Source organism: Aquarana catesbeiana, linkage group LG10 (assembly GCF_042186555.1).
Source record: "Aquarana catesbeiana isolate 2022-GZ linkage group LG10, ASM4218655v1, whole genome shotgun sequence".
NCBI classification, from domain to species: domain Eukaryota; kingdom Metazoa; phylum Chordata; class Amphibia; order Anura; family Ranidae; genus Aquarana; species Aquarana catesbeiana.
In genome coordinates, this window is record NC_133333.1 from 200,204,523 (window position 1) to 200,230,439 (window position 25,917).

Consider the following 25,917-nt stretch of genomic DNA (forward strand, 5'->3'; position numbering starts at 1 on the left):
ATTGACCTTGTCTAACAGTTCACGTAAAATCAGGGGTTTAGTTTGCACACGTTTGCAAATATATGCGTAAGCTGCAGCAGCCACGGCACCCCAATGTACTGCAGTCCCACCCCTCCTTAAAGGTACAGGGACACATTGGACACCCAGCAAAAGCACAATGCCATCTGAAGGTATCCAGTGTGCCCCCTCACCAATTTACCAAAGGTACAAACAATTGGCAACCACCCCTACCTATAACTGGCCTTTGCATCAAGGAGCACATGGAAGGGCAACAAATGTCAAGAGACAAACAAAAAGCTTTCTGATGTGTCACCCCCCCCCCACCCCACCCCCTTAATTCAGTGACACAACTCGGGTTCAATTTGCCAAGAACCTTTTTTTACTGCCAAGAAAGAATGACTTGGTATGACTTCTGTATAATATTGGTATGACTTCTGTATATTATTTAAGTGTAAATCATCTGAAAACCTTAAAGTAGTTGTAAAGTCAGAAGGTTATTTTATCTTAATGCATTCTATGCATTAAGATAAGAAAACCTTCTGTGTGCAGCAGCCGCCCCTGCACCCACTAATACTTACCTAAGCCCTATCTCTCTCCAGCAATGTCCATGAGTGCCACAGCCATCCGGGACACTCCTCCTGATTGGCTGAGACACAGCAGCAGTGCCATTGGCTCCTGTTGCTGTCAATCAAAGACAGTTAGCCAATCAGGAGAGAGAGGGTGCGGGGCCGAACGGGCGCTCTATGTTTGAATGGACACAGGGAGCTGCGACTTGGCTCGGATGCCCCCATAGCAAGCTGCTTGCTGTGGTGGCATTCGAAAGGAGGGAGGGGCCAGGAGTGCCAAAGAGGGACCCGAGAAGAGGAGGATCTGGGCTGCCCTGTGCAAAACCATTACACAGAGCAGGTAAATAAAACATGTTTGTTATTTTTTGAGAAAAAAAATGAGACTTTACAATCACTTTAACCACTTCCCGCCCGCCCTATGGCGGATTGACGTCCGGGAAGTGGTCCTGTTATCCTGACTGGACGTCATATGATGTCCAGCAGGATAACATGCCGCAGCGTGCCCCCAGGGGCGCGCATCGCGGCGATCGGTGGAGCGGTGTGTCAGTCTGACACACCGCTCCACCGATCTTGGTAAAGAGCCTCCGGCGGAGGCTCTTTACCACGTGATCAGCCGTGTCCAATCACGGCTGATCACGCTGTCAATAGGAAGAGCCGTTGATCGGCTCTTCCTCACTCGCGTCTGACAGACACGAGTAGAGGAGAGCCGATCGGCGGCTCTCCTGGCAGGGGGGGTCTGCGCTGATTGTTTATCAGCGCAGCCCCCCCGCAGATCACCACACTGGACCACCAGGGATCGCCACTAGGACCACCAGGGAAGGGGCAACATGTGGATGGCCAGGTATGTACCCCATGGCCATCCACATGTGCCCAGTGTGCCAAATCTGTGCCAATCAGTGCCCACAAATGGGCACTGATTGGCACCATTATGTTGCAGTGATGCCCAGCAATGCCACCCTTAGGGGCATCACTGCAAACAAGCAGTGCCATCAGTGCCACCCATCAGTGTCCATTCATGCCACCTGTCAGTGCCCATCCGTGCCCATCAGTGCCCATCTATCAGTGCCCATCCGTGCCCATCTGTGCCAACTATCAGTGCCACCCATAAGTAACCATCAATGCCACCTACGAGTGCCCATCAATGCCACCTATGAGTGCCCATCAGTGCCGCCTATAAGTGCCCATCCGTGCCACCTATGAGTGCCCATCAGTGCCGCATATCAGTGCCACCTATCAGTGCCCATCAGTTCCACCTATCAGTGCCCATCAGTGCCGCCTATCAGTGCCCATCATCAGTGCCCGTCAGTGCCACTTCATCAGTGCCACCTCATTGGTGCCACCTCATCGGTGCCCATCAGTGCCGCCGTATCAGTGCCCGTCAATGCAGCCATATCAGTGCCCGTCATTGATGAAGAAAATGTACTTATTTACAAAAAGTTTTAACAGAAACAAAGAAAAACTTGTTTTTTTTTCAAAATTTTCGGTCTTTTTTTATTTGTTGAGCAAAAAATAAAAACCGCAGAGGTGATCAAATACCACCAAAAGAAAGCTCTATTTGTGGGAACAAAATGATAAAAAATTTGTTTGGGTACAGTGTAGCATGACCGCGCAATTGTCATTCAAATTGCGACAGCGCTGAAAGCTGAAAATTGGCCTGGGCGGGAAGGTGTCTAAGTGCCTGGTATTGAAGTGGTTAAGAATAAATATAAATGACCCTAGTCTCCTTATGTGAATGTTTGAACGTTTTTAAAGCTATCAACTAATCACTGTAATTTGTCTGATATGTTTATTTCCTATGAATAACAGCACCATTTAGTGACCCTAATGTGGTATATTCTTGATTGTGGTATAAAAAACATGTTAGACACATTACAGTGATTATTTGCATTATACATTTTATAAAATAGACCCTTATAATGTCAACCACTGAAAGTCCAAATATCAATTGGTACTATCTGCAAACCTAGAAAGCAACATAAGCTTTAAGTGTATCCTTATTCCAGGATGTACATAATCAGGAATGTGACCAGTATCATTATGTGTCAGTTACTGGTATCTAGTAAATGTGTACCTTAACATGAATGAATGATGTTTAGTGTTAAGTGTACTTCTTCAGTAGGATCTGAGCTACATTAATACAATACTGTAGTCAACTAAGCAGAATATAGATAAATAACCATAAAGCTCAACCTCTCTGTTTTATTTGAAGTCCATGTGACCAAATCAGCTTACATAATAGATAATGGATAATGCATGACAGTTTAAGTGGGGTGCAGGTAGAAAATGTAAGGTTGCATGCATACAGTAGTACACTGATCTTCCAGTGAAGAGCTGTGCATGAGGGGCTTGTCAGCACAAGTCTGAACATTGGAAGACAGGCAGGCTGTATTCCCAGCACAGCCAGAAAACTGACCAGGTTGGGGTGGATGTGCTTCCATGCCTAGCATGGACAGTTTGAAATAGTAAAGCAGAGGGGCTGGCAGGACCACCAGGAAAAAATACAAAGTGAACCAGATATGTTTTAACCCAAGTACATGCTACAAGAGACACATATCAGGAATATGAAATGCTAGGGTAACAAGCACTTTACATACTACTGACATATCAATAGCTGTGATATCTATGTTTTATTGGTTGATCCTCTTTAAGTTACAGGTCTCCTCAAGTGTCCAGCTGGTCGGTGCTTGCGGGCATTATTAGCCACTCCTCAGTGGAACAGAAAGGCTCAGTGTCCACAGTGGAGAAGATCATTTATCATCAGAAGTATGATGATAGAAGTCATGACTATGATATTGCCCTGATGAAACTGGACAAACCCTTAAACTACTCAGGTTATCTAACTATTATGATTTACTGGATATACTTTATTGGGTTTAAAAAAAAAAAATCTTTAGTCTTTATCACCAAACAGATAACAGACCAACATGCTTAGTCATCAGAATTCACACAACAATATCTTACACCAACCAAATTACAGTTTACTAACCCCTGTTCACACAGAAATTGGATGACATTTCCCTATACAGATTGACCCTGGCAAGGGAAAAAATAGAACAAAGGGGAGATTGGGTGAGAGAGCAGGTCAGAAGATCCAAAAGGAAGGCTGAATCCAGAGGTGAGCCCAGATGACAGTCCTGAGATAACTGCTGACACCACCCAGTGACAGGGGTAGAGATACAGGTGAAAGGTTACACTCATTGGCCAATTGTTTTCCTGCCACAGGATCTGTCACCAATCCAGAACTCAGTAGAGTGAAAAATTGGTAAATCTTCCCAGCAACAGTAGTCACCACAACACTGATCTTCTGGTGCTACTGGTGTTGACATCAGTTGCTGAAAGAGCTGTGCCACTCACTCGGGACTTCTGTCCACCTCCTCCAGTCATAGAACTCACAGTATTTCCCAGAAGGGTTCTGTAAGAAGGCAGTACCCCTGAGAACCCATATTGGTGGGAAACGCGTTGGGCGGAGCTGTCCACATGCTGTCACGCTGCCACACTGGTCTCCAAGGTGGCTGTGTTTTGATGTGAGTTTACGAACGGCATTCTATATATATCTATATGAATCTAACTGGCTGATTACTACTGTTGTTAGTGATTGCTTTGTTGCTGCATTCAGCAATCACAATAAACTACTACATTATGGTTCATGACCTCTGTTGTTTGGTTGTGACTGAATGAGGAGCTTAGTGTCCCCTAGAGAGGAATAAGGAGTGGATCCCATAAGAGGACACCAATGCTTGGCTTCCATCCATCCTGTGATGTATGTTGGCTGCATACTTTATGGCAGCACAATGATTTTGGTGAGTGTGCACTGCATGGGGGTGAGGAATTCTTGGTCACGAGTGTACACGGAACATCACTTCTAACATGGGTGTTCATTTTTATTATTCTATATTTTTACTATTAATTACTACATTATATTATTTTTCACTTTTATGGTAATTCATGTGATGTGACATTGCGACATTCCAAGGAGAAGTGGATACAGCTAACCATTGGATTCTGATGACCAAACCACAAATTGATCACTAAAAGTATGTGTGCTGTGCTCTTGATTTATATTTTTATTTCTGATGAGTTGCCACTTCTCCCGCTGGTTACATATGAGAAGGTTTCAACACGCAATAATTTTGGAAACACATATGAACTGTTTATAATACTTGAACTTTTTAATTTATTCTTTAGTGCTGCAATTTTGTTGATTTAGTTCCAGTAATTCATCTGCCTGTCCTCCATTCACATGCTTTGCATTCCAGAAAGGACTAGGACATGCTCTATGAATAGAGGAGGCCAGGGGAAGGTGTGGACAAGTGGAACAACTCTTTCACACTTTGGCTTTAGACATACATTTAATTTATTGAAACATTTTCACAAAGCACAGAGAAATGCAGAGTGAAAGCACAAATCAAAGATCATAATTATATAGTTAGGTTGAAGAAAGACACAAGTCCATCTAGTGTAAGCAGTAGAAAAAAAAAAAAAAAACGCTTGTTAACAGTGTGACAGCATGTGAAAATCATTTTAAAAACATACTTAATGGTGGCTCATGCATAGATGGGGCCCTTAAAAAAGTAGAGTGACCTGTTGTTTTCCTTTTGAACAAATGAAGATTTAATTTATTTTTAAAAAAGTAATGTGATGAGTGTAAATTTGACTGATATGGTTTTGCACAGACAGTATACGTCCAGTATGTCTACCACAATACGATCAGGATCTCGCCGCTGGTTCGGAGTGCTGGGTCTCAGGCTGGGGCCATACTCATCCTGACAACAGTGAGTATCAGTGTCAGCTTGTAAAGACCTACCTCTGACATTACCTCTGTCTATGTCAACACACAGGGGTTGATTTACTAAAGGGAAAAACACTGTGCACTTTGCAAAGTGCAGTTGCCCTCTGCAAGAGCAGTTGCTCCAGAGATTAGTAAATGAGCAGAAGCTCTGCTGGCTTCCATCATCTAATCATGTGCGAGCAAAAATGCTGTTTTTTAATTTTCCTTGCACAGGATTGGGTAATCTTTGAAAAGTCAAGCCTTACCTCATTTACTAAGCTCTGGAGCAATTGCACTTGCAGAGGGCAACTGCCCTCTGCAAAGTGCACAGTCTATTTGCCTTTAGTAAATCAACCCCACAGTGCTTAGGTTTTTGCACCTTAAAGAGTAGTGCTAATCCTTTTTTCGCAAGAGGTCCCATTCACACCCTCCACCCTGGTCTTTGTTATAACCATTCATAAAGAGCAGTTATAACCATTGTGGTTGATATGGCCTACATCCAACTTTATCTTTGAGTAATGAAACCAAACCTTTTTTTTACAGCTAATCTTAGTTGAAGAACAACCCTTAATTACTGCAGAATTCATTCATTCAGGAACCAGCAGCCATTGTCAGAAGAAGAAATTTGTTGTTAGTTTATCACTATCTCAAAGAAGTTGAGGTCTGGTATTTAGCTTATAGAACACTGCTGGGCTCCCCAAAGCAGGCTTTGGAGTGCAGTAAGATGGTGGCATCCTATATTGTAATGTGGAAGTTCTTCTCTGCACTGGGGAGGAAAAATGATTTGACATTATATTAACATATTTGTCTACCTAACACAGGTACACCAGTTAAAATAATATCAACTAAATGTGATTTTTTTTTTTTAGAGTATTCAACTTTTTTAGGAGAAGGTGCAACGGTTCTGTTTACAGTGATGGGTGGAATAAACAATAAGGAGGGACCTTTTACATGGGTAGTCATAATATATGATTATTTCATATTTACCACCTTTAGCCTGAAGGTGGAAAGCTCACTGCAAAGTCTATGATCTTTGACTCATTTTTAGAGCTTTTTAAAAATTAAATAAATAATATATAAAATATCAATGTTAAAATTAGACGACGTTTGGAATAAAAACCTTTATAGTTTTCACTTTCTATGTAAGTCTGCTGGTGATTGTTATCCTAGCTAACATTCTCCTATAATATGTCTCTCTTTAGCACATATGCCTCGCATCCTGAAGGAAGCTCTGGTACCGTTAATTAACACTAAAAAGTGCAATAGTTCCTGTATATACAATGGTGACATAACTCCCAGAATGCTCTGTGCCGGCTACCTTGATGGAAAAGTTGATGCTTGCCAGGTAAAGATTTACTAAATGTATTTATAGTTTAGGCTCCTAAAAAAAGAAATAAAGAAAATATTATCACCTATAGCAACCAATTAGGACTCTGCTAATTGTTTCCAATAAAAAAGGTGAAACCTAATTTGTTGCTGCAAGCAACAACTGCAATTTTTTTCTTAGGTTTGTTTTTCAGTTTTGTCAATAAGCCCTCATACATTCCAAAAATGCCTATGATTTGCACCTTCCATATGTATGCATAGTATGCATGTGTATATACAGTGTATATAAATAGATCTATCTATCTATCTTATATATATATATATATATATATATATATATATATATATATATATATATATATATATATATATATATATATAATCACCGGCCACTTTATTAGGTACACCTGTTCAATTGCTTGGTAGCACAAATTGCTAATCAGCCAGTCAGAAACTCAATGCGTTTAGGCATCTAGGCATGGTGAGGTCGACTTACTGAAGTTCAAACCGAGCATCAGAAAGGGGAAGAAAGGGGATTTAAGTGACTTTGAACGTGGCATGGTTGTTGATGCCAGGTGGGCTGGTCTGTGTATTTAAAAAACTGCTGAGCCACGGGAATTTTCATGAACAACCATCCTTAGGGTTTACAGAGAATGGTCCCAAAAAGAGAAAATATCCAGTGAGTATAAGTAGTTCATAAATGGATTATCAGTTTATGATGAAAGGAACGGTGGAGTAGAATAGGCGGCTGCTGTCCTCAGAGAGCCAACTCTGTATACAAAAAGATAGAAGGGGATAACACAGGAAGCACCACCTAAGTGCAGTATTAAAATCAGGGTTTTATTTTTATTTTTATTTTTTTTTGCCACTTCAGCAAAGTGTTTATTTGGGAGATATTGTTTCAACTTTCAAGTCAATCTCATCCCTTAATAATTTCACATCATTGTGGCTTACTTTTTTTTTTCACATCATCCATTTATTAAATAATAATAATTACAACATGCTACGCAAATATCCCCATAAAAAGGATTTATGCCCCTAAAGCCCACCCCCCTCTCCCTAGACCCTATTTCCTGCCCAACCCAACCAACCCTACCCCCCGACTCGTCCCACAGGAATCATGACTTGTACCTATTACTATCCTCCTCCTCTTTTTATTTGTTTGAGTGTGTATCATCTAGCTCGAGTTTATGTTTGAATTTCTATTGGGTGAGTTATCCGGCTCAGTTTCCCACACCTCGGCAGCCTGAAGGGAGGACTTATATTTTACCCAGTCTCTCCACGTCTCTTCATACTCTTCCATCTCTAGCCCTTCACTCTATCTCAGATATTCCAGGCAGTGAATTTCCTCTATTTTATTGAACCACTCCCGCATTGTAGGTCTCCTTCTGTCTAACCAGTGTCTGGGAATAAGACTTTTAGCGGCATTGAGGAGGTGCGGTAACAGTGATTTCAAGAACCTCTTTGTGGGCATGTTACTCCCATGATGTAAACAAACCCAGGGGTCATCCGGGACCCTCATACTGGTGATCATAGATATAATACTCCTTATCTCCCCCCAGAATTTTTTCATTTCCGGGCACTGCCACCATATATGCGCCATTGTCCCTATGTCCTTACAACCCCTCCAACATAAATGCGATGTTTCTTTCTGTATTTTATGTGCTCTGTCCGGGGTGATATACATTCTCGCCAAGATTCTAAAATTCATCTCAGATACCCTATAGTTCACTGAAGTAGCGTTCACTCTACCCAGGACCAGCCCAACCTCCCTTTCACTGAACTTGTTTCCCAATTCCTCCTCCCATTTCCTAAGAAATATCGGACGCTCCACTTCTCCCATTTTAATCAAAATTCTATAGATCCTAGACACTCCTCCCCTCCCTTTTTTCTCCAGAAGCGCTTTTTCGAGGGGGCGAAGATCTTCCATCGACCTTATTGGCTGCGGGAGTGAATCAACAAAATGTTTCAGCTGCCTGTACTTCCAAATGTCCATAGTGAACCATTTATCTTTAGCTTTTAGCTCCTGGTAGGTACACACCCTGCCCCGACTCATGATATGTTTTAATTGGGCCTCTTCCTTTAATATCCATCTCCCAAACAGATCTTCCCTCCCAGGCAGAAAATAATCTGTGTCCTTAAGCGGGATTAACGGTGAATTGTATCCCCATTTCTCCCTTTCATGTATTTTATCCCACAAAATTAAAGCGTGTTTGGTGATGTGCAGTGTTTTCGTGCTCAGTTTTCTAAACTGTGGTGGTATCCACACATTTTTACCCAAGTCCACCCCACTGATTATATTCTCTATTTTCACCCATTGTTTTTCTTTATTATTATTCGTCCAATCTAAAATACGTGATATAACTATGGCTACATAATATTTTTTGATATCAGGTGCCCCCACCCCCCTTTCTTCTTATCATTAACTAATTGTGCAAACTTAATTTGTGTTTTTTTCCCCCTCCATATGAACATTACAAACAAAGTGTGCAATTTATTCAGAAAGCTCTGCGGTATTGAAATTGGGAGCATTTGAATTTTATATGTGATTTTTGAGAGAACTAACATTTTGAGTAGGTTTATTCTGCCTCCCCATGAGAGTTGGTTGCGCGGGAATCTATGCAACTCAGACCTGATCTCATTAAGGAGTGACATGTAATTGGCTTGGAACAGTGTCTCTTTTGCTGGAGAAATTTTGACTCCTAGATAATTAAGCTCCTTTATCCCCCATTTAAATGGGAGGCTCTTTTGATAAGCCTTATCCCCTACTTTATCTTCCACTATTTCCAATATTTCCGACTTAGTTGAATTAACCCAGAAAGTAGATAATCTACCATAAGTCTTGACGGTCTCTAGCAGGTTCGGAAGGGTGGTCCTCGGGCGGGTGACGTACAGAAAAAAAGACGTCGTCCGCAAAGGCAGCTATTTTGTACTCTTCTTCACCAATTTTGACCCCACCGATGTCCGGGCTGAGTCTTATCTTAGTCAGTAAAGGTTCCAACGTCAGCACGAAAAGCAGCGGGGAAAGTGGGCACCCCTGTCTAGTACCGTTGTGCATTATAAAAGGTTCGGAAAGAGTGCCATTCGTCTTAACTCCTGCTGTGGGGAAAGCGTATAAGGCTTTTATCCTACTGAGCATTTTATTGCCTATGCCAATCTCCTCAAGAGTGAAATCAGGGTTTTAATGACAAAGTACAAGGAAAACAATCACAAGAGATAGGAAAGATATAGGCTCATCTGTTATCCAGTAGTCCTGTGGGCTCCTTGTGTCCAAAAGGGCTCCAATGCGTGGCTGTGTAGATGGTGTATCCTCAGCACGTCAGTATGCAAGATAAAGGAAGGCTCTTCTGTGTACCAGTATGGGGGGTAGCTCTCCTGGCATCCATGTGTATATCGGGATGATAGAGGAATTGTAATCCATCCTGTGGCCACCAGGAAGTCGGCCGGAACCAGCGTGGAATGCAAGGAAGTGAGGTCACCAGAAGTGGAGGTACATCAGGGGGAGAACGGTGGGATAAGCAAGGCTACGCGCTCTGAGCATCAGCTCCTTCTACAGGCCTGGGGTGGAAGTGTCTGGGAGGTGCTATTTATTTTATGTGACTGTGCTGTGGGACAGCAGGTCCCAGCGCAGACACTAGTTTTGTTTTGCCACACAGGGGGATCAGCAATAGCAGGGATTTAGAAGAGTAGATGGCTTCATTAATGCATATATATAAAAAAACTAACCATCAAATGCATTTTAGGGGTCAAATACATTACTCAAAATACTTTTTAAGAGAACTTACAAAAGAGCTTTAGAAAACTTAGAAAAAGAACGGATCACACAATAAAAATAAATATAAAAATAAAAATAAATATAAAAATGAAAATAAAAATATAAATAAAAGTAAACATTTAAACATTTTAAAATATGAATAAAAATAGTAAATTGTTGTTTAAAACTGGATTAGTATAAAATGACAAGCCCTACACACAGGTGCTGGCATTAGTACTCAACCATAGGCTTAAAATACATAAAATATATAATAATATATTATATATATAATACAATAATAATATTGTGTATGTATATATATATATATATATATATATATATATATATATATATATATATACAATATACAGTATACATCACGTATTACATAAAATACACAACGCACATAAAATGTGTACCAATGTGAGGGTGAGGGCGAGGGCCTGGAAGCTTGTAAAAAGATTATTTTTAAAAAAGAGATTTGGAAAATGCGTCCATAAGGACAATCACAGGTATCTGTTTACATTAGGGATAATGGGTACGCACATGTATGTATGTACCCAGGTGTGCGTGCTGTGTTAAGCATACTCAACCGGACCAATCCATGCAACCTGTGCAAGTCCATGGCTCGCAGGAGTGCATGGCGAGTACACTAGGGCATGATTAGGAGGCTTACATGCATATATCTACACATACGCATCCGAATACACATATATAAATATACACTCGGACCATTAGTAAAAATCATAAATTTTGAACATATAGGGTACAACTATTATAAAAGCCAGATGGGCCTGGAACATACTATACTTACTATGGTTGTAAGTCATGGATGTCACATGGATGATGAGATCATAAGGGTCTGCTAAAGAAAAAAACACATAGATGTTAATCGGGTAGGTACTCATTTTGGGGAGTCACAATCTTATAAATTCTAGAGGAGGCAGAAGAGGCTCACAGGACTGTGTGTCCTCAATTAACGCTCCTGGTTTCAAGGTACCTAAAGAATAGATCCAAAACGTTTCCCGCTGGCACAGACGACCGCAGGAAACGACCCAGGGGTTGACTCAATAACCCACACCCTAAGACCATCTGTGGATTTGTTATGATGCATTAAAAAATGTTTAGGGACGCTATGATGATCACAGCCCTTTTCAATGAAGCGCCTATGTTCACCAATACAGCCGATAAGGGTGGCAGTATAGTGGTCCAGGACAAGGCTGACTACATACTGGAGTCACATAGGCTACTATCAGATACCAATACATACCAAATCCTTCCGTGTGACCCTACTTCCCAATTCGCTTTGGAAGACAATAGACTCATTCAAAAAGCTAAGATCATTTCCAAAACAGAAGCTTCATTGCTTAAGAAAACTTTTATAAAATTTCATACTTTTACCATCTGCCCAAAATACACAAAGATCTCACCAACCCCCCTGGCCGCCCTATAGTGGCAGCCATGGATAGTGTAACAAGTGGACTTTCAGTTTATATCGATCAATTCCTTCAGCCCCTGGCGCAACACCTACCCTCGTACATATGGGATGGACCCCACCTATTAGACATGCTTAAGCCCTATACTTGGGAGCCCACCTATTGGTGGCTATCTCTAGATGTGTCATCTCTGTACACTTCAATCCCCCATGCCGTCGGGATACATGCAGTTGAACATTTCTTGGCCAATGATCCCCACACCAATTCCCAGCAAGCTAATTTCATCTTGGAGGTCTTACAGTTCTGCCTCAAACACAACTATTTCGAATCAGATGGGACCCATTTTCTGCACATCAATGGCACAGCTATGGGAGCCAACTTCGCCCCCAGCTATGCCAATCTTACAATGGGTTTTTGGGAACACATGTACCTCATTGCTAACCATCCCTTTGCCGCCCATGTGATCTACTATGGGCGTTATATTAACGACTAGTGATCATATGGGATGGTACACCTCAGCTAATTAACGCATTTGTGCAATATTGCAACCAAAACTTCTTGGGCCTATCCTTTACCTATGTCTTCGATGTCAACTCCTTAGCCTTCCTAGACTTGTCATGACAATGGAGCTATATATGCCAATAACTTTATAAAACCCACTGCAGGAAATTCCTTCATCCACTTTAACAGTTGTCATCATCCCAGATGGGTCAGTAATATCCAACGTAGCCAATTCTGCCGTCTCCGCAGAAATTGTGCTAGGAACACAGACTATGATAGTTATGGTCAACTTTCACAGAAATTCCTTGACAAAGGTTACCCCATCTCCCTAGTAGAGGAGGCATTCGACAACTATCGCAGCCTACCTACTGGTTCCCATAAATCATAATTTTCTGCTACCAAACGACCTACATGATTCATTACACAATGTCACACCAAATACAAAAAAAATTGAGAAAATCATAGCTTCACATTGGTCAATACTGCTAGAAGATCCTCATCTGAAGACTACAGTTGCCATTAAACCCAAAATAGCATATAGGAAAGCTAGAAACATTAAAAGCAAAATCGCTCCTAGTAAGATCAAGCCTACCCCATCCACCTCAGCACCTCTGGTCCTCATCCCACTAGTGGGGATCTACCAGTGCAAAAAAAACCCTCTGTTTAAGTGCCAATTTGTCCACAATGGCCAGAAAACTTTTTCGGTTAAAGGGAAAAACTATACACCAAAAAAATTCTACAATTGTTCTACGGACTAGGTCATATACTGCCTCACTTGCCCGTGTAGACTGTTCTATGTGGGAAGAACTATCAGGGCCTCTAGAGCATGTTTTAATGAACATAGGCTATTCATTGAAAAGGGCCGTGACCATCATAGTGTCCCTATACATTTTTTAATGCATCATAACAAATCCACAGCTGGTCTTAGGGTGTGGGTTATTGAGTACATCCCTGGGTCATTTCCTGTGGCCGAACGTTATAAACGTCTGTGCCAGCAGGAAACGTTTTGGATCTATTCTTTAGGTACCTTGACACCAGGAGGGTTGAATGAAGAAATTGAGGTATACACGGTCCTGTGAGCCTCTCCTACCTCCTCTAGAATTTATAAGATTGTGACTCCCCAAAGTGAGTACCTATCAGGTTAACATCTCTATGTGTTTTTTTCTTTAGCAGACCCTTATGGTCTCATCATCCATGTGACACCCATGACTTACAACCATAGTAAGTATAGTATGTTCCAGGCCCATCTGGCTTTTATAATAGTAGCCTATATGTTCAAAATTTATGATTTTTACTAATGGTCTTACCCATCCATACGTGTTCTTCTGAGTGTATATGTATATATGTGTATTCGGATGCGTATGTGTAGATTTATGCATGTAACCCTCCTAATCATGCCCTAGGGTACTCGCCATGCACTCCTGCGAGCCATGGACTTGCGCAGGTTGCATGGACTGGTCCGGTTGAGTATGCTTAACACAGCACGCACACATATACACCGGTAACCCTGTGTGCGTACACCTCGGTACATACATACATGTGCATCCCTAGTACTCACTATCCCCAATGCAAACAGGTACCTGTGATTGTCCTTATGGACGCATTTTCCTCTTTCTTAAAAATAATCTTTTTACAAGCTTCCAGGCCCTTGCCCTCACATTGGTACATATTTTATGTGCGTTGTGTATTTTATCTAATACGTGATGTATATACTGTATATTGTGTATATTGTGTATATATAATATATTTTATGTATTTTAAGCCTATGGTTGAGTACTAGTACCAGCACCTGTGTGTAGGACTTGTCATTTTTTACTAGTCCAGTTTTAAACAACAATTTACTATTTTTATTTATATTTTTAAATTTTTAAATTTTTACTTTTATATTTTTATTTTCATTTAATTATTATTTTTATATTTATTTTTATTTTGTGATCTGTTCTTTTTCTACGTTTTCTAAAGCTCTTTTGTAAGTTCTCTTAAAAAGTATTTTGAGTAATGTATTTGACCCCTAAAATGCATTTGATGGTTAGTTTTTTTATATATGTGCATTAATGGAGCCATCCACTCTTCTAAATCCCTGCTATATACTGTATATTGTGTGTATTGTGTGTACTAGTACCAGCACCTGTATAGGGCTTGTCATTTTATACTAGTCCAGTTTTAAACAACAATTTACTATTTTTATTTTTTTATTTTTACTTTTATTTTTATTTTTATTGTGTGATCCGTTTTTAATTTTGTCTTTTTCTAAGCCCTTTGTAAGTTCTCTTAAAAAGTATTTTGTGTAATGTATTTGACCCTAAAATGCATTTCATGGTTAGTTTTTTAAATATATGGATTAATGGAGCCATCTACTCTTCTAAATCCCTGCTATTGCTGATCCCCCTGTGTGGCAAAACAAAACTAATGTCCGCGCTGGAACCTGCTGTCCCACAGCACAGTCACATAAATAGCACCTCCCAGACACTTCCATCCCAGGCCTGTACAAGGAGCTGATGCTCAGAGTGCGTAGCCTTGCCTATCCCAACGTTCTCTCCCTGATCTACCTCCGCTTCCGGTGCCGTCACTTCCTTGCGTTCCACGCTGGTTCCGGTCGACTTCCTGGTGGCCACAGGACAGATTACGGTTCCCCTATCATCTCGCTATACACGTGGATGCCTGTCTCAGATGGCGGGAGAGCTACCCCCCATACTGATACACAGAAGAGCCTTCCTCTATCCTGCATCCTGACGTGCTGAGGATACACCATCTACACAGCCACGCATTGGAGCCCTTTTGGACACAAGGAGCCCCCAGGACTGCTGGATAACAGATGAGCCTATATCTTTCTTATCTCTTGTGAGTGCTGTCATGTACTTTGTCATTAAAACCCTGATTTTAATACTGCACTTAGGTGGTGCTTCCTGTGTTCTCCCCTTCCGCTTCAGGCACTGCCAGTCCTCCTGGCTGCAGCTGCCCGACTTTACTGCCTGTGACATTGCAATTCTCCCTACTATCTCCACACCCAGCTCTGACTGTTTCCTCTCAGTCTTCTCTGGCATGCCTCTCCAGTCCTCCTGATAGCACATGTCACTCACAAGCCCTCCTGGCTGCAAACCGGTGGTTCCCTCCTGAAGACTTGCCTGGCAGTACTAGCTCCTGCTGTCTTCTCTGATCCCTCTCTGTGCCTCCTGTTCAGATCCTTCATGAGTTCCTGAAGGGATCCGTCCTGCACCCGAGTTCCAGGCTCAAGGTCACCCCCCCCCCAGACTGGGGAGCTCCCTCAAAGGCCCCGACAGCTTAGTACTCCATCCTCAGTTCTTCCACCAGGCAACTCCTCCCCAGCTGGGCTGACACTGCGTATTTCAAGGAGGCCTGCCCCTGCCAATCCTAGTTGGAGATTGGTCAGTGCTCCCTGAGACACCCCAGACTGCTCCTCCCCTCTTCCCTTCCTCTTCTTCTAGATTTCTCTAGAAGCAAGAGGGAGGTGACAGTGGGGTGATGCTGCCTGTGAGTCACCAGCTGCTGCACTAGGCCACTCCCAGCCCACACAGATCAAAACAAACAGGACTAGCTTCCAGCTAGACCTTTTTAAATTTACCTGCTCTCACAAAAATCCTAACTCTAGTACCTACCTTTAGAGGGTGCTACACAAATGTAGAAAAAAAACTGTGTTTTTTATCCACAGTTGTATACTGTGGGTGGTCCTCCTTATACAACTCTTTAGTAGGATGATCTGTTCTTTCCTCCTAGTGCTGCTCTTGGTTGATATTGGTCAGTTGTGGAGGTATCCTGTCTAACAGACGAATCGGCAACCATATTACCAATTTAGTTAATTCCCATAATATGGGTTTAGGCCCCATTATCTAGTTTTATCCTATATAATTAACTGTGTGCCTATCCAGTGTTTTTGTGTACTGTATGTGCTGCTTTTACTAGGTGAAGAGATGGATTTTATTCCCTGTTTTGCAGGGACACAAAATCAATCCCTTCCTCCCCGTCAGAATGGAGATCTGCCTTGTTTATATAAGAAGATCTCCTTTCTGTGTGTGTTTTACCGACGATCGGCATGTGCCGGCAGACATCCAGTGCCTGGGATCCACAGATTGGCTTCTGCTGTAATTAATCACATTACATTAAGTGGCCCACCCTGTAGGCAGAAGTGCATAATCCAGTATATATATATATGTATATGTATATATGTATATATATATATATATATATATATATATATATAATTGTAGCAGTAAATCTGCCATAGTGTGGTCCAGAAGTGGTTAAGCTGGCCATACACTCAGCAAATTTCATCCGGTTCCTGACATCCTTTGATTGTAGGCTGAACAGAGGCTGCATCCAATCAGATGCAGCCACTATTTGGTTATTCTGACAGCCCCGGGGTGCCAGCTATCAGAATACAAAAGCCAGCAGGGCAGGTTCCTCCATCCAAACTGTTTAGCATTGATAGGGGAATCAATAGATTTCTTTTGCTCAGCCCAAAGGGGCTCAACAAGAGAGATGTTAGAGTATGGCCAGCTTAGCCTGTAGCTCAGTTGTCAATAACATACTACCATAACGCTCATGGACATAAGTCCTAATTTTCCAATGTTCCTACATAAACATACATACCTTTGCTAACTCATCTTCTATAAATTACTGATCCAATTAACTTGTACAGCCTATCCATACCTTGGCCCAAATTTCTTCTTGCTTAGTATCCACTTTAAAGTTGGTGATGAAGAAACTGATATTAACTGAACTGACACAGCGCTAAGCCTACAGTGATATTTACCTTCATGAATCACCTTTAGAAACTCTTGTTAAGATCTGTGTAGCTTTGTCAAACTGCAATTCATCATCTGCCAAAACGTAAAGTCTGCTATTATATGTACATAGAAGGACTATTCTTATTTCTCTATCTACCTCTCCTCCAATCTAACAGATTAGCATTTGTATAGTGGAGCTCTTTTCCATAATAATACTTTAATGTATGTTGAAATTACGATTGGATTAGGTTATCATTCATTTAATAAGTAAAGTTAGTAAAATACTGTACAGTATACTGGGTACTGTTTTAAGAATTACATTTTGAGATATTTTACTTACCAGTGAAAGGTTTTTTTCACTGTCACATTAACTTTATGATGCAAGGTGGGAGAGAGTAAGTAGGTATTAACAACATAAATTTTATGTGGAGGGAAAGACCGTGTCACAAACAAATTTAAAAAATCCTGACACCATCCCCCATTTATTCGTAATAGCCAAAAGAGAAAAAGAGAACCCCAAGTCCCCAATCAAGGAGCCTGGAGTAGGGGGATATTTGGTTTGTCATATAATACACAAAAAAGTAAATATACAAAATGTTATAAAATCTTTCATAGTGTATAAAATATACAATATATATTATATAGGTTTGCAAATTACACAATATAGAGCCTATTGGACCAATGTGTTTCGCATAAATCCAGTGCTTCTTCAGGATCTACAAGCTCTCTTTATAAAAAATATGGATTCAATGTCTAAAATAAAAAATAATTACAATGTTGTACATTACATTATTATACATTGTATTTATGCGTGCAAGATACACTTGTGGAGATAGTGTTAGCCCAAAGTGGAGAAAAGAGAAGGAGAAGATAAATAAATAAATTGTATTATTATTATTTTTATTATTATTTTATAATTATTTTTTTATATCTTTTCTATTAATTTATTTGTTTTATTTTTTTGTTTTCTCCTTCTCTTTTCTCCACTTTGGGCTCATACTATCTCCGCGAGTGTAACTTGCAGGCATAAATGCAATGTATAATAATGTAATGTACAACTTTGTAATTATTGTGTTTTTCATTGTAGACATTGTATCTATATTTTTAACCACTTGCTTACAGGGCACTTAAACCCCCCCCTCCTATCCAGACTAATTTTCAGCTTTCAGCGCTGACGCACTTTGAATGACAATTGCGCGGTCATACAACACTGTACCCAAATGAAATTTTTGTCATTTTTTCACCACAAATAGAGCTTTCTTTTGGTGGTATTTGATCACCTCTGCAGTTTTTACTTTTTGTTAAAAAAATGTAAAAAACTGAATTTTTTTTTTTTTTTTTTTTTAATTTTTTATATTTTGTTATAAAAAATTTAAAACAGGTCATTTTTCTCCTTCATTGATGTACGCTGATGAGGCGGCAGTGATGGGCACTGATAGGCGGCAGTGATGGGCACTGATGGGTGGCAGTGATGGGCAGCACTGCCACGTGGCACTGATTGGCACTACAGGTGGGCATTGATAGGTGGTACTTGTGGGCATTGATAGGTGGCACTTGTGGGCACTGTTAGGTGGCACTGTGGGCACTGTTAGGTGGCACTGTGGGTACTGTTAGGTAGCACTGTGGGCACTGTTAGGTAGCACTGTGGGCACTGTTAGGTGGCACTATTTGGTGGCACTGATGAGGCAGATGTGCCTCTTCCACTTGGGGACCGATGTCCCTTACATCCGAGACGGTGATCGGCTTTTTTGTCTACTCACGCTGTCAGCGTGAGTAGAAAAAAAAACGATTACCGATCTTTTTTTTACATCATGTGATCAGCTGTCATTGGCTGACAGCTGATCACATGGTAAGGGGCCGGGACCGGCCCCTTACTTGGATCGGTGATCAGCCGAGTCTCAGTGACTCGGTGATCACAGCGCGTTCGGCGCGCGCCCTGCAGGGCGCGTGCAGGGAGCGTGCACAGAGGAGGCCGTCGTATGACGGCCTCCCGGGAATTCAGGTCTGCGCTGTGGCCGTCATTCAGCCATAGCGCGGATGTGTAGTGGTTAATATAGAGAGCTTGCGGATCCTGAAGAAGCACTGGATTTACGCAAAACGCATTGGTCCACTATGCTCTACATTGTGTAATTTGCAAACCTATATTATATATACAGTATCTCACAAAAGTGAGTACAACCCTCACATTTTTGTAAATATTTTATTATATCTTTTCATGTGACAACACTGAAGAAATTACACTTTGCTACAATGTAAAGTAGTAAGTGTACAGCTTGTATAACAGTGTAAATGTGTTGTCCCCTCAAAATAACTCAATACACAGCCATTAATGTCTAAACCTCTGGCAAAAAAAGTGAGTACACCCCTAAGTGAATATGTCCAAATTGGGCCCAAAGTGTCAATATTTTGTGTGGCCACCATTATTTTCCAGCGCTGCCTTAACCCTCTTGGGCATGGAGTTCACCAGAACTTCACAGGTTGCAACTGGAGTCCTCTTCCACTCCTCCATGATGACATCACGGAACTGGTGAATGTTAGAGACCTTGCGCTCCTCCACCTTCTGTTTGAGGATGCCCCACAGATGCTCAATAGGGTTTAGATCTGTAGACATGCTTGGCCAGTCATTACCTTTACCCTCAGCTTCTTTAACAAGGCAGTGGTCTCTGAAGGGAGGGGATCATGCTCTGCTTCAGTATGTCACAGTACATGTTGGCATTCATGGTTCCCTCAATGAACTGTAGATCCCCAGTGCCGGCAGCACTCCTCACCTGGCTGCTGCCACACACATTTGACACCATCTGAACCAAATAAGTTTATTGTGGCCTCATCAGACCACAGGACATGGTTCCAATAATCCATGTCCTTAGTCTGCTTGTCTTCAGCAAACTGTTTGCAGGCTTTCTTGTGCATCATCTTTAGAAGAGGCTTCCTTCTGGGATGACAGCCATGCAGACCAACTTGATGCAGCGTGCGGCGTATGGTCTGAGCACTGAAAAGGTGACCCCCCACCCCTTCAACCTCTGCAGCAATGTTGGCAGCACTCATATGTCTATTTCCCAAAGACAACCTCTGAATATGACACTGAGCATGTGCACTCAACTTCTTTGGTCGACCATGGCGAGGCCTGTTGTAAATGGAACCTGTCCTGATAAACCGCTGTATGGTCTTGGCCACTGTGCTGCAACTCTGTTTCAGGATCTTGGCAATCTTCTTATAGCCTAAACCCTCTTTATGTAGAGCAACAATTCTTTTTTTCAGATCCTCAGAGAGTTCTTTGTCATGAGGTGCCATGTTGAACTTTCAGTGACCAGTATGAGAGAGTGAGAGCGATAACAGCAAATTTAACACACCTGCTCCCCATTCACACCTGAGACCTTGTAACATTAACGAGTCATATGACACTGGGGAGGGAAAATGGCTAATTGATCCAATTTGGACATTTTCACTTAGGAGTGTACTCACTTTTGTTGCCAGGTGTTTAGACAATAATCGCTTTGTGTTGAGTTATTTTGAGGGGACAGCAAATTTACACTGTTATACAAGCTGTACACTCACTACTTTACATTGTAGCAAGGTGTCAATTCTTCACTGTTGTCACATAAAAAGTTATAATAAAATATTTACAACAGATTTTTGTAAATATTTTATTATATCTCTTCATGTGACACTGAAGAAATGACCCCTTGCTACAATGTAAAGTAGTGAGTGCACAGCTTGTATAATAGTGTAAATTTGCTGTCCCCTCAAAATAACTCAACACACAGTCATTAATGTCCAAACCAATGGCAACAAAAGTGAGTACACCCCTAAGTGAAAATGTCTAAATTGGGCCCAAAGTTTCAATATTTTGTGTGGCCACCATTATTTTCCAGCACTGCCATAACACTCTTGGGCATGGAGTTCACCAGAGCTTCACAGGTTGCCACTGGAGTCCTCTTCCACTCCTCCATGATGACATCACAGAGCTGGTGGATGTTAGAGACCTTGTGCTCCCCCACCTTCCCTTTGAGGATGCCCCACAGATGCTCAAAAGGGTTTAGGTCTGGAGACATGCTTGGCCAGTCCATCACCTTTACCCTCCTATCACATTTTGGAGGGCAGTACTGCAGCCAAAATGTGACCCATTCAAGTGCATAGGGTCAAGCCCCAACCACCCTGCAACCGAGTGTAATACACATGGTCGCAGGGTGGTGGTTCAGCATTTACAGGGTTACAACCAGTGGTGAGGCGGCCTCCTCACAACCTATCAACTCCTCTGAAAAGTGATCCACCGCAGATAGCTTTTAAGAGACACAGAAAAGTCTGCCACACATCTAAACATAGCCCTACTGCTTCTTTTCACAAAGCAAGTTTAGGAGTCATCAGACTAAATAAAAACAATGCATGCCCTGTGCAACTGATATCTTATCCCTACAGCTGTTAAAAGACAGAGTAATTGCACTGAGCCATATTTTTCCTCCCTGTAGGGGCTAATCTACAAATTAGTACTGTATGGTTAACACAACAGCAAAAATGTAAGGGAGAAAAGTTTTTGAAAAATGTGAGTGTTGTAAAAATGACCCACAACAAAAATGACAGGTGCCGCTCAAAGCTCCTCCGGGTATTCTTGTATGACAAACCACTTGGAGTGCTGAAAAGGACAGCACTCATCCCAGCTCAAAACATCTAGTAGGGAAAGGAAGTCCTAAAAGTCGCACATCACAGCAAAACCCTGTAAGAAGGTGTTTGACAGCCTCAGACCAGGCTCCAACCAGGCCACGCACCCCCATGATTAAATGCTTCCCGACTGCCTCACGCAGATATACTGCGGCAGAAGGGCATGTACAGGCAGATTAACATACCTGTACATTGCCTTTTAAGAGGGGGCTTGCGGGCGCGCGCGCGCGCCGGGAGCTCCGTGAGTGCGATCTCCAGTCCCACGGACTCGATGTTCGCGGGGATACCCTCAATCGTCTCACGGAGAGGAAGAACGGAGAAGTGCTAAAATGTAAACAAAACTGACACTGATCACAGCTCCCGGTAATCGGGAGCGGTGATCAGTGTCGTGTCACACATAGCCCATCCCCCCACAGTTAGAATCACTCCCTAGGACACACTTAACCTCTACAGCGCCACCTAGTGGTTAGCCCCTTCACTGCCAGTTACATTTACACAGTAATCAGTGCATTTTTAATCGCACTGATCGCTGTATAAATGTGTATGGTCCCCAAAATGTGTCAGATCTGTCCACCATAATGTCGCAGTCACGATAAAAAAATGCTGATCGCCGCCATTACTAGTAAAAAAAAAAAAAATATTAACAAAAATACCATAAAACTATCCCCTATTTTGTAGACGCTGTATAACTTTAACGCAAACCAATCAATAAACGCTTATTGCGACTTTTTTACCTAAAACATGTAGAAGAATTCGTATCAGTCTAAACTGAGGAAAAAATTTTTTTTATATCTTTTTTGGGGATATTTATTATAGCAAAAAGTAAAAAATATTGCTTTTTTTTCAAAATTGTCGCTCTTTTTTTGTTTATAGCGCAAAAAATAAAAAAGGCAGAGGTGATCAAATACCACCAAAAGAAAGCTCTATCTGTGGGAAAAAGGGAGTCAAGTGACGCAGTTCTGAATCGCAAAAAGTGCTCTGGTCTTTAGCCAGCCAAATAGTCCGGGGCTTATGTGGTTAAGCTCCGGGGCGGAGTAAAACGCATTGCAGGGCGTGGCCTGGTTTAAGCCTGGGCTGAGGCTGTCATACACCTCCTTACATTGTTTTGCTGTGATATGTGACTTTTATGACTTCCTTACTCTACCAGTTTTACGAAAATGACTTGACTTGACAAAAAACCTTCTCACCACCTGCTACACTGACAAGTAAACACAGAAAAGATATCTATATTAGGTGTACACAAAGAAGCTCTGCTGCAGCAAATTGAGATACTGCTCAAAGTGTTGATTTTGTAACAATAACTGCACCTGGTGATCTGAGAACCCTTGTTTGTGATGTAGAAAAATAATTCCCAGAAACACCCACTGCCAGTCCTTTTATGCCTCCAGTAAAAAAAGTTTTGGTCATGTATCAGACTCAAACCTGTTCGTGATGACAGAAGCAAAAAAAGAGAAAGTCACAGAGGACACTTCAGGACACTCCCAGTGATCATGGGAATATTCTGTGAATGACCTCAAACTCGGATAAAGAATGCACAGTGAACAGCAGAGTGGCTAAATGGTTAGCACTTCTGGCTGGCAACACTAGGATTGTTGGTTTGAATCCCAACCAATGGCATAACCTAGATAGGATATAAACAGTTCATGTTTCACTATAGAGGAGATCCCTACCAATAGGTATGGTCCCGATGTTCTAACTGAACGTAAGTTTGAATCGAACATTGAGTGTTCATTTGTCCGCAAACAAACCGAACATATGGGGCGTTCGCAGCAAATATGAACGCCTCATAATGCACGGCGAGATTGCAGTGCATTGATGGCTGCTGATTGGCCAAAGCATGCATCTGACCTGCATGTTTTGGCCAATCACAACGTGATCTGCTGGGAGAGCAGGGTGTCCTTGATCAATCATGGCTCAGGGGGCTAAGTCCATGCCCCACACTATATAAGGCTGCTTACACAGTGGCTGTGTGTAGTGTGATAATGTGGAGAGATTGAGAAAACTTGAGCTAGATTAGGCAGGTTGGTTAGTGGCATGCAGGCAGTTTAGTATATATAAAATATACAGTGCAGTCAGTGCAGAGTATATAATACAGTGCATTGAAGTGGTTAAGGGGAACCCTATGACAGAATTAAAAAAAAATATATGGCATGGGGTCCCCCCTTTGGGTCTGGCATAGATTTAAAGGGGAACTCTATGCCAAAAGTGTCAAAAAAAATTGGCGTGGGGCCCCCACAAAATCCATACTAGACCCTTATCCGAGCAAGCAGACTGGCAGGCCAGGAAAGGGGGGAACGAGTGAGAGCCCCCCCCCGAACCATACCAGGCTGCTTACCCTCAACATGGGGAGGGTGCTTTGGGGTCCCCCCAAAGCACTCTGTCCCCATGTTGATAGAGATAAGGGCCTCTTCCTGACAAGGTCCCCCCCCCCATTGTACCCCTACCCATTCACCAAAAAAAGTGTTGAAAAGTAAAAACCACAATAGACAGTTTTTGACAATTCCTTTATTAAAAAAGGAAAAAGAAAACTGTCCCACAATGTCCATCCATCTTCAATCACGCCACCTGATGGACAGACGGAGGCAGGGTCATCCGGTTACATCAGCGGGTGGCCTCGCCCTTGCCTATATAACAGCTGTCACAGCCAAGAGAGAGCAGTCGCCGGGAGGCCTCCCATGGAGGCAGAGTTTTTTTTCTATTTTTACGGGTCCGTCAGGTGGCGTGATTGACGATGGATGTACATAGCAGGACACTTTTTTTTTTCTTTTTTAATAAATGAATTGTCAGAAACTGTCTATTGTGGTTTTTACTTTTTGACACTTTTTTGGTGAATGGGTAAGGGTACAATGTACCCGATACCCATTCACATATGGGGGGCGGGATCTGGGGGGGCTGAGGGTTAAAGGGAGCTTCCAGCTTCCGATAAGCCCCCCACCCGCAGACCCCGACAACCAATGGCCAGGGTTGTCGGGAAGAGGCCCTTGTCCCCATCAACATGGGGACAAGGTGCTTTGGGGGGGACAAGTGGCCCAGTCAGGTTCGGGGGGGCGCTCGCTCGTGTCCCCCCTCTCCTGGCCTACCAGGCTGCTTGCTCAGATAAGGATCTTGTATGGTTTTGGGGGATGGGCATGACAATTTTTTTAAACAGTTTGGCATGGAGTTCCCCTTAAAGTCTATGGGCCTGGTATGGATTTTGGGGGGAACCCCACACTGTTGTTTTTTTTTTTTTTTTTTTTTGGCGTGGAGTTTCCCTTAAAATCCATACCAGACCCGAAGGGCTTAGTATGGACTTGGGGGAACCCATGACGATTTTTTTCCTTGATTTTTCATCTATATTGGGAGCCAGCAATACATTACAGCCGCAAGCAAGTTTAAATGACATTTTTTCCTTTAGAAATGTAATTTTGCTGCAGGATTGTTCTACATATTGCACAGAAGCTCCACTTTACAGGCAGACCAAGGGGACCCCCAGGCACGATATTTAAAGGAATCTTTCATTCAGCATATCAGTTGCATTACATAGACATTGCCCTCAAACCCTTCACAGGGGGTGGATGCTTGCATATTTTAAGCAATTTACATGCCAGTACTATTTTTTCAGAAACCTGAATCTATAGCGTGAATCTAATATGCTGTCCAGCCCTCCTAATCCTAAACCGGCTACACATCAGCTAGACTTTCCTCAGAAATTAAGTGTTAGATCAGCAAAATTTACCATGAACAATTTAGGGTGAAAGCCTACCTAAACAACCCATAGAACCTATATTCAATCAAGCAGGTCCTGGTACTACTTGTTGGTAAATGTTGCAGATGTTGCAGACTAGTGTCTAAAGACCATCTAGCTTATGGACACTAGAGATACACTAGAATATTCGCTATTTGGTTGCCCCCGTTTTCTACCCAATGCAAAATTTTTACTGAAGGATGGATCCTTACATGGGGAGATGAAGTCCTTCCAGAAGTTGATTTCCCTTTTTCTTACAGGGTGACAGTGGTGGCCCCTTGGTATGTCAGACCGACTACACCTGGCGCCTAATAGGAGTGGTGAGTTGGGGCATGGGATGTGCTGAGCCAAATCGTCCTGGTGTCTACACTAAGATTTCATCTTTTTTAGATTGGATCCACAACATCATTGAGGTTAGTTTCTTTATTCCCTGGATCTAGA

At 42.1% G+C, this 25,917-nt stretch overlaps 1 protein-coding gene across 1 annotated transcript in view; it reads left to right on the top strand.

Annotated features, from left to right (window-relative positions):
- Positions 1-25,917, top strand: part of TMPRSS5 (transmembrane serine protease 5) — a 112,517-nt gene that overhangs the window by 83,489 nt on the left and 3,111 nt on the right. Inside the window, exons 9-12 of the mRNA XM_073603097.1 lie at positions 3,216-3,397; positions 5,240-5,338; positions 6,537-6,679; positions 25,737-25,889. Of these exons, the coding sequence (XP_073459198.1) occupies positions 3,216-3,397; positions 5,240-5,338; positions 6,537-6,679; positions 25,737-25,889 (577 nt within the window). The remainder of the gene's footprint in view (positions 1-3,215; positions 3,398-5,239; positions 5,339-6,536; positions 6,680-25,736; positions 25,890-25,917) is intronic.